The 13,384-nt window shown below is 39.4% G+C and overlaps 1 protein-coding gene across 1 annotated transcript; it reads right to left on the reverse strand.

Moving 5' to 3' along the window:
* Positions 1 to 217: 217 nt before the first annotated feature.
* LOC125302849 (pyrethroid hydrolase Ces2e-like) lies at positions 218 to 13,052 on the reverse strand. Its single transcript, XM_048256165.1, is given in 13 exon segments — positions 218 to 721; positions 873 to 945; positions 1,135 to 1,243; positions 1,246 to 1,284; positions 2,714 to 2,857; positions 3,074 to 3,175; positions 3,252 to 3,356; positions 4,495 to 4,648; positions 5,095 to 5,228; positions 5,335 to 5,473; positions 5,752 to 5,941; positions 6,404 to 6,554; positions 13,005 to 13,052. Coding segments are annotated over 13 exon segments (1,572 nt in total). The 3' UTR covers positions 218 to 537.
* Between the last annotated feature and the right edge of the window lie 332 nt (positions 13,053 to 13,384).

A 13,384-nucleotide genomic window follows, 5' to 3' on the forward strand; every position in this document is an offset into this window, starting at 1 on the left:
TTTATTATTATATGAAAGACATTATGTCAGTTTAAATTGATTTTTTTAAATTTCAAATATTTTTATATAGTTTTGGTATACATGTATAAAGACGCATTAGACAAGACAACCGTTAGAAAGACCATTGAAGCACAGAGAAACAGTTTGACCTTGACCTTGCTTGCCTGCTCAGTAGAGACAAGATATTTGGAAATTGTGACATTATGAAACCTTTGTTTATTGCTTTTGATTCTGGAAACTGGATTTACAATTTTCATAGATAAAGATTTATTTTTATTGAATTCAAGTTTTTCAGGAGTCCATTATATAAGTGCTTCTGGAATGCTGCAGACACTGGATCTGCTGCCATAACAAGTGGTGTGGCTGAAATGAGTGGGATTGGATCAGTGCCATAACGAGTGGTGTGGCCCAAACAAGTGTGATTGGATCAGTGCGATAACAAGTGGCCCAAACGAGTGGGATTGGATCAGTGCCATAACGAGTGGTGTGGCCCAAACGAGTGGGATTGGATCAGAGGCAGATGGGTAGTTGGTCCCTCTAGAGCTCAGTGCGCTGCTGGTGCTGTTTCATCTCCTGGATCTTCTCTGGCAGTGTTCGGGTTATGAAGGCGTAGCGGTCAGCCTTCAGCTGGTATCCCACCTGCTGCTTCACCCCGATGCCCAGATACTGCTCCCTGGCACCGTATGCTGGCCAATGGGTTAAACCAGGCCCGTTGGGGGATCTAAATAGAGAAAGCACACACAGCAAACACACACACACACACACACACACACAAAAAAGACAACAACCATTGTTATTTTAAACCAAGGTGTTGAAGCTGATGAACCCTTTTGCAGTCTTGAGGCTTGTAATACTTTGTGGAGTGGAATTACCCGGTGCGTGCAAAGTTTCCCCAGTATGCCATCATCGTTCTACACAGCTCATCATCCTCCTCGGTAAAAGAGCCTTACAGAAAGCACAGAGACACATGATTAGAATGTTTTTTTTTCAATTTAACCATACTTATTCCAGTTCAACCATATTACGTATAACACACCTGCAATAACATAGGTGATGAACAGATGAAAATCCTGTGATGAACAGATACATTATGTATGATTCTAATGTTTGTAGAGAACACCATGGCAGCTTTACCATTCATCTTGAGGAGGCCGTTATAAAAGCAGCCTCCAAATACAAAGACGATCTCATCTCCGTGGTCCGCTCCCACAAAGCTGGCACGTTTCTTCACAAACATGCTGGGCGGGTGCTGGAACTCATAGGCAAAAACTGGTGCTCCTGAATCTGTGGGAAGACATTTAAAAGTAGAGCTTTCTCTCTCTATCTGTGGGAAGAAATTTAAAAGTAGAGCTTTCTCTCTCTATCTTTGGGAAGACTTTCAAAAGTAGAGCTTTCTCTCTCTCTTTGTCCCTCTCTTTCTTTCTGTGTATTTGTTTCTTCTTGTTTATTTATACATGTAATGTACTATATGTGTTCCTGTGTCACTTCATGATACTATTTAATGCTATAAGAATAAATGATTATGCAACTGTTTCATACTTAAAGGAGAATTCCGGCAATGCTCATGAGCCCCCCCTATTCATGCCCCCAAAGTCTCCTTCATTATAGCCTACTGCAATTTCACATGGTTATTCTTTCCATGAAAGCTTGTAATTTTAGCAAGGTGCTACAAATAGTAGGTAAATCTCAAACCTCAGTGAGCATTTGATATGGTGATTGCAGGGATGGTGAACATAATGTCTCCACAGAACTCTGTAAGAGCATCTCTGTTTTTGATACGGTCTTCTCCATTCCCTAGGTACTCGTTCATAATCAAGGTCGTGCTGATTTCGCTGTCTGGCTGAAATATTTACATCACCTCAATAAAAAGCAGTCAAATAGAATCAGAGTTGGGTCTTATATGACATTAGAGAAATGTCTCTAAGATTGTGGAGAGATACTGTATTTAATTCATAATAAATGTAATAAATTCACTTTCCATGTGTTTAGCATCATTTGAGGCTATATTCTTACATTAGGGTAGAGGAGGTCGACAATGGGTTTGACTGAGTCACGATCCATCCCTTCTACCCAGTCTGGCGGTGCCATAAACTGAAAATACACGCACATTTCATATTTTAAAGCAAAACTCTCGCCAAAATGCAACCTAGGGTCTTTTTGTGAATATACCTGAGTCAAACTTTCGTTTGAAAAAGCATAACTACGGCGTAATTTCATTTCATGACCAGTATTTTCAAAGAAAGGGTTTGAGCAACTCCCTTTAGAAGTTTTTTTTTCCGCTCGCCGCCATCTTCCCAGTGAAGAAGTGAGTTTTTCAAAAGCTTTCCTTTTAGTAAACTCTGTGTACACAAACAATGTTCTCAATGCTCGTGTTCATGTGTAGAGACCCTGGTGATACGAGCAAAGGTTCATGTTGTGTCGGACCATTTTAGTGTTTTAAAAATCGCGATTTTAATGCGATCATAGTAGTGCCTCTAGCACTCCCAAAAAGGCCATTTGACCCGAAAACGAACATACGGTCAGTCTTAAAAGTGGCGGTTTACGTCATAATTATGCTTTTAAACTAAAGATTGACTTGGGTATATTTACAAAAAGACCCATTTTGGTGATTACTAATGTATTCTTACTGGTGATTGGTTATATAGCACTGTGAGCTCTACAACAATTTCTTAAATGTAAGGATGTATAAATTTGTAAAACTGAGTTTACTTACACTAGGCAGCATCCAGCCACATTCATGGTTGTTAACACCATTCATTAATGGCACCTTTTGGAACTCATGAGACTTAAGAAGGTCTGGCACTGCCTTTTGTAGGAAAAAGCCATCATACACCACTTGAAAGCGCGCCATTGGATGCTGTAAAAATTATGTTGAAGTTGAAAAATATGTTGAAAGATGAAGTATAAGATTTTGAAGCACTTCAAATTTTAAAGAGTTTCAAAAATCTCAGAGAAAGAACTTAAAAGCTATGCCATGTTTCTCATAAACCCTTTGTTTTTAAATATGTCAGCTCTTTATTTCTGCCTCACATTTAAAATACATTCACTTTAAATGAGGACAGTTGTCTCTCACCTCCTGTGAAAACTTCACAATGTCCTCCACTGACATCCGCATCACACAATCCACAATCTGGTCTGGTTTGGTGCCCTCACAGTTTAATACATTGGCCACAATCTGGGGATGTAGAAAACTTTTGAATACAGGCTGCATTCCATTGTAAAAAACATGGTGAAGATGGACTGATGATAACCTTTGCTGTGGTCAGAGGATCAGTGTTGATGAGGCCAACGAGGTCTGCTGTGCCACTCTCTGCTATGGCACGGTGGAAAAGGCCGGTGCTTAGCGGGGAAAGAACCTTTTGCAAAGACCAACAGCATTCATCAGTGCATACATACACAAAATGCAACACGTTTTCTTTTTTACATATACATGAATAGTTTTGAATATTGACAGGCCACATTGACCTTCTTTCAATGTTGACTCAAAAGTCACTTCACCATAGCAACTGGTTAGTACAAGTCTTGTGAAAGAGTTCAAAAGTTTTATTAAAATATACTGTATACCTGAATGATAAACTTTAAAGCTAACATTATGATTTTAAAATTAAAATAAGGAAATAAAACAATATTAATGTGTGCTTCAAATCCCTGTAACTCATGCAAAGGATAGCAGTCATTCCGACACTGCAGTGCTTTGAAATTGTGGGCCCTATTTTAGCGATCTGAAACGCTTGATCAGAGACGCAAAGTTTAAAGACATTTAAGGTGTGTCCAGTGCACATTTGCAAATTTAACAGTGTGATTTTGGGCTCTATCTTGACAATCAGAAACGGATGGTTAGGGGCGAAAAGCTTAAATTCATCCAGTCCACATTTTGGGGTGGTTTTGTTTTCAAATGTCAGGCGCTTAGCGCAAAAGGTTGTTCTTATGCTTCTTATTCAGTCATGGGTGTGTTTTGGGCTAACATCCTTTAAACCAATGAGAATTATATATGTCATTCCCTTTAAGAGCCAGCAACGCAACATCAAACAGAGCGTCTGTATTTTGACAGTGCATCCGAAGGAATCTGCTTAAAAAAAGCAAAACTTGCCCCAACAATGTTCGAATGACGGATTTCTGCTTACATCTCGTGATACTGCGTCTTCACTTCTGTGCCTTATATGCGCTTTTCTCTATAGACCAGGTTTTCCTTAGTCAATGGTGTAATGATTTTTAGTGGGTGTAAAATAGCTATTTTTGGATTATATGCTTGGATATCTTCGTTCTTACATTGACACACCCCTGGGCGCAATTTTTAATGGAAGTGGGGCAAGAAATAGGTGAAAAATAATCACTGAATTGGGTATACGATATGAATAAAACTTGGTTGCGCTTTGTGCCAGGTGCAAGATATGACCCAGTGTGTTAAATGAATTAAGATACCAAAGACCATTTAAAAGAAGAATAAAATAAGATTGATTATGGCTGTCACTAATGTATGTAAATGTCTATTACCAGCAATGACACGCTAACACCCCCTGCGGACTCTCCAAATATTGTGACGGAGGATGGGTCTCCCCCAAAGCTGTGGATGTTCTTTTGGACCCACTCCAGTGCTGCTACCTGGTCCAAAAGGCCCAGGTTTCCCGGGGCGTTATCATCTCCTGTGCTGCGTGTAGGAAACCAAACAGGGGCTCGTTTCCCAAAACCATAGTTGCTAACTAATTTAGCAACTTTGTTGGTTGCAATGCAATTTCCCATTGCCAACCTACTAAGTCTACTAAGGGTTAGCAACTATGGTTTTGGGAAACGCCCCTCTGGACAACTGTAGGTGTGGGGGCCTACATCTGAGACATGCAGTAATACTCAAACATGGAAACAGTGGTTTACACTAGTTCATAAATTAAAGGATTCTCTGTTTGAATATGCATTACATTCCTGTCAATAGTTTATTTTCACGTGTTTGAATGAAGGGGAAAAATTACCCAATGAGTGATGTTAATGTTCATTACATCATTAAAAATGTGCCAGTCAACATGGCCACAGAGTACGGATACAGCAACCACTGTGACTCAAACTGTAATCACTTAATCACCGCAGAAATAGATCACTCACCTGAAAAATCCCAGCATGCCCAGCCTGTACTGAATTGTAACCACAACCACATTCTGATATGCTGCCAGGACAGATCCATCAAAATTAGAGGCACACCCCATAATAAACCCTCCTCCATGTATCCACACCATCACCTGTGACATACACATTAGCACAGTAAGACACTCATGACTCGCTGTGTACAACCAAATCATTGGCAACAATTTATTACATAGCCTGCTGTTTTATAATTAAACTTACAGGTAACTTTGCTTCTTTGGCAGGCTGAGCAGGAGTGTAGACATTGACATATAGGCAGTCCTCAGATGCCTCAAGTGGATCCATGACTAAGCCGACCGCCTCCAATAGGCCATCAGTTATCGTTCTATCTTGTACACACCTTAGGATAATGCAGATTTGAAATACATTTATTGATAGTGCCTATTTGTCGACATGTTGACAGTGTTGCCTTGTTGCTAAAGATGAATACATAGGTTGTCTTACTTGCATGGCTTGGTATATCTTAATTTCATTTCATATCGTTGTACTGACACGCTTTCCCATTGCCAGTTTTTGATTAGTTAATAAATTAACAAAAGTGCATCAAATTTGTACAGCAATTGTTTAGCAGCACAGAATCTTGACGCATAATTTGAGTGTGACCAAAAAAACACTTACATGGGAGGCAACTGGGTGGCATCTCTGACACCCTCCCATCCTTGCAACGGCTGTGGTGGAGCCAGCCTTAGGTTTCCCACGGGTGGTGTGGCAAAAGGCACACCCAGGTAGGCATGAACCACTGTTGTCTTTCCGCCAACACGCATGTAGTCTCCCCTAAGGACTCCCAGTTTGGTGTGGAGTACAGGTCCTATGATTATCAATGTGAAAAAATTCATTTAGTTTTCATTAATGTAACTTATAGTGACTGATAATACATATCAACAACAGACCTGTCACATAAAACATTGCCCAGTGGTATTGCGTCCATGCAACGACTGGCACACGAATACAGTATATCAAAGTAAAGGTCTGACATTACATTTGATAGGATGGGATTTTATAGGCTTTTTTTACCACAAGCCCCACGACCGACCCAGACCGGTTCCGCGACCAATTTTGGGTCCCGACACGTGAAATACTGATTTAGCCTACATATCTTATAGATAAGGAGACATTGGCATCTCTGTGTTCAAATGCTCACGTTCCTGAAACATGACTACCAAACAACACTTTCTGGTGCAATATCGTCGTCAGTCATTGTCAATTGCAATATGTTTACGACATTTTAGTAGACCTTCTTTCACACTTCCTGGACTACTGTACTACTTACCATTATGTACTGTCGATAATGTAAAATGCAAAACGCATGCAATGAGTACGAGGTTAAAACAGGCTTCATTATGTTCAGAATGAGTTTGAATCCTGAAAGAGTAGCCCAGGTCGTGCGCAAGTTCTTGAAGTTCTTCTGAACGCGCTGAAGTCTACCGTTCACCAACTCTAAACACACCCAGCGCGCCACGCCTCCAGATAATGTTCTTTGTCTTATCTGCGCATGCATGCCACCAGGCATGTACACCTTTTATGTCAAACCCAGGGCCGCGCGTTTGGGCATTAAGCCGCTGCCCCGGGCCCAGGCTATTGTGGGTGGCCCTGGCGCGGGACATTTAAAAAAGAAAACAAGGTCCTATCGTCAAATCTGCCTTTGCCCATAACAATGCATGCTATCACAGACAACAAATGACTTCGCATGAGACAATTAGGAAATATGAAAGCGGATCTCGAAAAAAGAGAGAGCTTCAGCCAGACGTTCTCAGTAAGGCGCGCCAAAACCACGGCCGTACGCACTGTGCGTATCAGCCAGGCTACTCAACAACGACAGAGAATTTCCCCTGTGTGCGTGTATTCACACCAAATTGGCCTAGGCTACCACAACTTCTCAACTCTGTACAGTAGCCTATTCCATTAACTGCATGCCAGTAGGCTATTTACAATTTTCTGTAAAGTAAAGTTTGTAACGTTATCAAAATCAACTAAATGCAGAACTATGCACGCTTTTGTTTGAGCAGGAGAGATACACATGCATGCTACAGAAGTTGTAGGCTAGCTTGTTGTTTTCTATTACTATCTATGCTGGATATCAGCACACAATGGTATGAGCTAATTCATTAATTCGAGACTCATCGTGGATATAACACGTTTTTTTTAAACAACGAAAACAGAAAGGATAGAGACTATGAGGACCCTCTCGAAAATGAGATGCCACATCTCAAGAGGCATTCCTCTTTAAATAAATAATAATAATAATAATACTATGGAAGCATATGAGTAGCTTTATTCAAATGAGAATGCAATCTGCAATATGCAATTCAAAAAGACATTACATTATGCAATTGACAATTCATTATGCAATTTAATATTGCAATTTGCAATAATATCCAACAAATTGTATTTTAATCAATGAAATCCTAAAATCAATTCCAATAATTTGGGTTAAAAAATAGAATAAACATGGATTGAATTGCATTCCATTTTGCCATGGTACTTCAGTCTCAAAATTCAAATGGCAATTCATTTTGCATTTTAATTTTCAATATTCAGTTTCATCATTTAACTGTCAATTCGTTTTGCAATTTAATATTTAAAGTGCAATGTAGGATTGCATTTTAAAACATATTTGGCAAAACTGTCAATGGCAGCCTGAAAAGATTTTGATTATTTTGGGCAAAAACGTTTTGCCATCGTTTTGAGGCATTTTATTCAAATGGAAAAAAAAATAAGCCCTAAAGTGATTGCATTGCACATTGGTCACACTCTTTGTGTTGCAAAATTCAAATGGCCATTCAATCTGCCAAACGCATTGCAATCTGTCAAGTCACTCGTCAAGGCGGGAACTAGGCTACGTCACTTCCGTGTTAATGTCTTCTTACCCAGTTAGCGTTTACAATGGAGGAGTTTGCAGTCTCTGGCCGACAGGCCCGGCTGTAGAGTACAGTGACAGAGGGGGCATTTGCGATTTTCAAGGGGGCACATTTTTTTTATTGGCGGGGTGGGGGGTGTTGGCGGCGCAAACATATCATGTCACAGTTGATGAATAATGTTAACCGTGTCCGCTAGACCCAGCTGTGTTCTTACATTATTAAGGCTCTTATGTTGCTGCTGATAACTGCCAACCAGCGGCATCTTTAGTAGCACCCCAACCCCCAGCAATCACCAGCCTACAAATAAGCATCGTATACAACAATTCAGCTGAGATAGATTTTGGCCAAACGCGGGGGCCGGGACGCACCCCCGGTCTGTTAGTGAGGCTAGCCAGACCACGGAGGGGAGTCTCCGTTAATCTGTCCGTTGAGTCAGACTCGTTGACACGGTGGTGTTCTACATAATCAGCCAGAGACCTTAGTGCAGCTGCAAACTAGTCCATTGCAAGCACTAACTGCAGTAGGGGTTAAGTCATTGAGAGACCTCAGACTCATTAGACCAGCCTCAGACGAGTCCAGGAAGTGACGTAAATTCCGGAAATAAGTGCATAATTTACTTTACTATTTATGGAGAATACAGCTAGAAAAAACATGTTTTCTTTTACAGTTCATGGAAAAAATAGTCACATTAGGTAGAAGCTTTTTATTATTATTTGTAATTCACATTTATTTATTAAATAATCGATCGCGACTGACTGTCCACGTGATCTGCCAGAGTCAGCTGGGAGGAGCTTGTGACTCACGCATAAGGACTCACGGTCATTTAGAGACAAATGACCGCGTCGCAGGAAGTGCATCATAACAAAGGGACGCCAGACCCTCTTGTAACCATAGACATAATATACATAGACGCCGCATCGACCGCTGCTCCCTACTAGCGCTGACGAGATTTGGAGCCGCCATCTTGGACCGGTCATCCACTCCACTCAGTGTAATCTGTTTGGCCGGTGCAATGAGCTGTCAGCACACTTAATTAATCATATCTCACTGAATACCGAACAGATTTTCACACGTTCTTTTTTGCTGCAAAGGTCATACATGTAGCTATGATACAGGCCACATTGTTCGAAAATACAAAATACAACCAATAGTACGGTAATGTTAAATCTTACTTGTGAAAAGTAAATCCCAGTATGGTCCGGCCGATTTGAGCAGGAACATGCTGCACAGTGCTGTCATCTTGTGTTTTCTGCTGCAACGAATGAGGAGTATGACAGGTCCAAGATGGCGGCCGATTTCTTGTTTCCAGCAGCCAATGCGGCGTCTATGTATATTATGTCTATGCTTGTAACAAGTAGTTAGAAAATGAGGCAGAAAAACGACAAGTTTCCTCATGCTGCTTCCTTATGTTGGAATGTGCAAAATGTACAAACAATCAAGAGGATGCCTTCTTGTATGTGATTTCTGCAACAGTGATCCTGCAAAACGGTTGATAGCCTATTGTTGATTTATATGCTGTAGCCTAAAGCATGTAGCCCTAGCCTACAGAAAACACTTAATTGATGTGATATAATGATAACTTGTATGCCTACAATGGGTTATTAAACATCATAGTCATTTATTAGTCAGTCATCATGTTCATGTTAATGAATAGGAAGGACACCTTAAACGATAGCCATAAACCAAAATTTCCCTCGCAGTATCTGCCATGAGTCCAGTATGGAGTGAATCACAAGCTCCTTCCAGCTGACTGGCAGATCTCGTGACAGTCAGTCGCGATCGATTATTTAATAAACAAATGTGAATTACGAACAATAATAAAAAGCTTCTACTTAATGTGACTATTTTTTCCATGAACTGTAAAAGAAAACACGTTTTTTCCAGCTGTATTCTCCATAAAGAGTAAAGTAAATTATGTACTCTCAATGACTTAACCCCTACTGCGAGACACAAGAGGGTCTGGCGTCCCTTTGTTATGATGCACTTCCTGCGACACGGTCATTCGTCTCTAAATGACCTCTCGCTAACTGGGTAAGACGTAAACACGGAAGTGACGTAGCCTAGTTCCCGCCTTGACGAGTGACTTGACAGATTGCAATGCGTTTGGCAGATTGAATGGCCATTTGAATTTTGCAACACAAAGAGCGTGACCAAAGTGCAATGCAATCACGGGGCTTATTTCTTTTCCATTTGAATAAAATGCCTCAAAACGATGGCAAAACGTTTTGCCCAAAATAATCCAAAATCTTTTCAGGCTGCCATTGACAGTTTTGCCAAATATGTTTTTAAAATGCAATCCTACATTGCACTTTAAATATTAAATTGCAAAACGAATTGACAGTTAAATGATGAAACTGAATATTGAAAATTGAAATGCAAAATGAATTGCCATTTGAATTTTGAGACTGAAGTACCATTGCAAAATGGAATGCAATTCAATCCATGTTTATTCTATTTTTTAACCAAAATTATTGGAATTGATTTTAGGATTTCATTGTCACTTTGCAGATTAAAATACAATTTGTTGGATATTATTGCAAATTGCAATATTAAATTGCATAATGAATTGTCAATTGCATAATGTAATGTCTTTTTGAATTGCATATTGCAGATTGTATTCTCATTTGAATAAAGCTACCCATATGCTTCCATAAAAAACAATAGGGCCTTGTGCCCTTCGGTGCTCGGGCCCTAATAATCTTTCCAAAAACAATAGGGCTTCGCACCTCTCGGTGCTCGGGCCCTAATAAGGGATTGTTTCTCTATCATCCCATACATTAGAAATCAGATGTTTTTGGTATAAAATGTAGAAAATATCAGGCTATTGAAAATACATCAACATAACGCCTCCTTAATTATGTGTTTGCAAACACAAAATATAGATAGGAAAAATCTGTAATGAATAGTTTATGTAGGTGTTACATAAATGCTACCAAATTATTATTATATTATATTATTATACCAAGTTATTGTAACAAGACACGCATGCTGTTTGACTTGGTTCCACTTCCTATAAACCACATAACGATTACTGGAAATTTAAATGAAAGATCAATATTCGGTTTTCCTTTAATTTTTAAATATTCAGTCCTTGCTCGGGAGGAATGAAACATAGGCCTACAGCTTAAGCCATAAAAACTTCCCACAACTTCAATATTTTATAACATATGAATGGTACTTCCAGAAGGTTTTATTATATAGATTGGTGCTGGGTAATAAGTCTCAGTGAATGTCTGATAATAACTCTTTGCCGTCATTGTGAAGTGTGTAGCCCACCTCAAACATGGGACTGGGACAATTCTGTTGGCTAAAAAACGTTTATCTGCAGTTGACTGTCACGTGGCTCACACTGTCCACTCACTTCCCCCTTTTGATGGACATTGCTAGGCAAGCTTCAAAGTGCCTCATTAACAAACCACAGTATATCAGTTTCTAAATCTGCAGTCAGCAAGTCCCCAAATAATGTATGCAAGATCAGCCACTGTTTCCAAATAGGAAATGTGACTAAACTGTAAACAGTTCAAAGATTACCCAAAAAGAAAAAGTTAAAGGCTATTGGGAAAGTTAAACTGATGTCCCTGACTTTAGCCATGTTAACTGTTCTTTTGTGACACATTATGTTACAATATTCTAATAAATTGTGAACGTCATTCTATGTTGCCACTGTCATTCCATATTCTACCCTAAATCTTTTGCAACCATTAAATATGATTCTCTGAGATTGCAAAATAATTATGCTTTGGTGACACAGGTATTCAGATAAATCTCTTAGAAAAGTGTATGGCTCCATTCTCTAGCAACTTGTAAAGAGACTTTGTGCACAATCCCAGATGCATGACAAAAACAAGCAAAAGTTTTTAGGAAAAAGTCCACACACTCCTTGGTATTTTCTTTTCTTGATTTTATATTCTCAGTTTGACAAGAATTACGTTATGACCTTGATTCCTTGAGTCTTCCTCAGATTCACTGCAAACACAGGCATTGCAATTTTTTTGTTGTTGGTATTTTATGCCCCCAACCATGGTTTGAATTACGAGGGTATTGGCGGGTCAGACCCCCATAGATAAGACTTGGACCCTCCCAGAAGGGATGAAAATAATAGTTTGAAAATTTTATTACATAAAATGTTATACGATTTAATGGTATCCAATATTGCATGTAATTAAATGCAGTATTACCATCACATACCAACAATTCATGATATAATCTAATGAAATACGATTTTCAAACTCTCCCCCCATTGGGCTGTCCTTTTCTCTGGTACATTCAGACTGTGTTCTTTGCTATGATATAATACTGACGAATTCAAACAAATGCACAGTGTAGGCTGCAAAAGCCTCAGCCTCAGCAGGGAATTCCGTGTGTAGATTAGTGGTTCTCAAGCTTTTTTAAGCAAATGCCCATCCCAGCTAACAATTTTTGGTTTTTAGAACGTTTTTTCTTGGTAATGGGAACGTTGCTTGAAAGTTGTCCTATGGTTTGCCAGGAAAGTTTTTCTGATGGAAATACTATGTTCTCCTAACGTTTTTCTATTCATTTTATGATAACCAAGGGGCAACCTTTAGAGAATGTTACTATTTAGTTGCAGTAACGTTCCCCTTACCATGTGGATTAAAAAAACCTTAAGACAACGTTACATTTAGGTTGTGTAAGTTAAAACGTTATTGGAACGTTAAAATAACTATCACAGTATGCTATGCCAAAAAAATCTGTTTTTTGAAAGAATTGACTTAAACAAAGTCTACAGAAAGAGTTTGTCCATTTAATTTTGGGAGCAAGAGCAGACGTTTCAGCCGTCCAGCTATTCTCAATGCTCACAGTATAATTATAATAAACATACAAACTCATGTATCAAATTGATTTGATTTATTAGATGAGTCCTTGAATGGAAAATGCATTTCTTTATTATGCACTGTATGCAGGAACTATATTTCAGTTCCTGTTATATTTCAGTCCTCCACTGTGGTCCTCTTTCTGCCGATCTGCAAGATAAATAAAAAACAGACCTTATACTTCCATTGTGCCCAGGGGCGCCACCAAGGGGTGGCCCAGGGTGGCCATGGCCCCCGCAACAGAAACTCTGGCAACCCCTGGCTATGTGGCCAACGGAGACAAAATGTGTCCAAATTCACACCCATTATTCTCTGTTGAATTGCTCACGGAGTACTTATCACACAGATATCACATGAAAGAGCAGAACCTGAGCTTCCCCATGATATTAGCGGCTAGGTGTTGTGAAACGGTTCACGATAAAAAATTAACGTTGGATATAGGCTACATGACATTTAATATTTCCATTGTGCACAGTGCTTTGTCCATCTCCACACCCATTACTCTTGGTGGTATATCTCATGAACACCTTGGTCAAAACATAGCAAACCATATATTGAAAT

This window comes from Alosa alosa, chromosome 11 (assembly GCF_017589495.1).
Source record: "Alosa alosa isolate M-15738 ecotype Scorff River chromosome 11, AALO_Geno_1.1, whole genome shotgun sequence".
NCBI lineage: Eukaryota > Metazoa > Chordata > Actinopteri > Clupeiformes > Clupeidae > Alosa > Alosa alosa.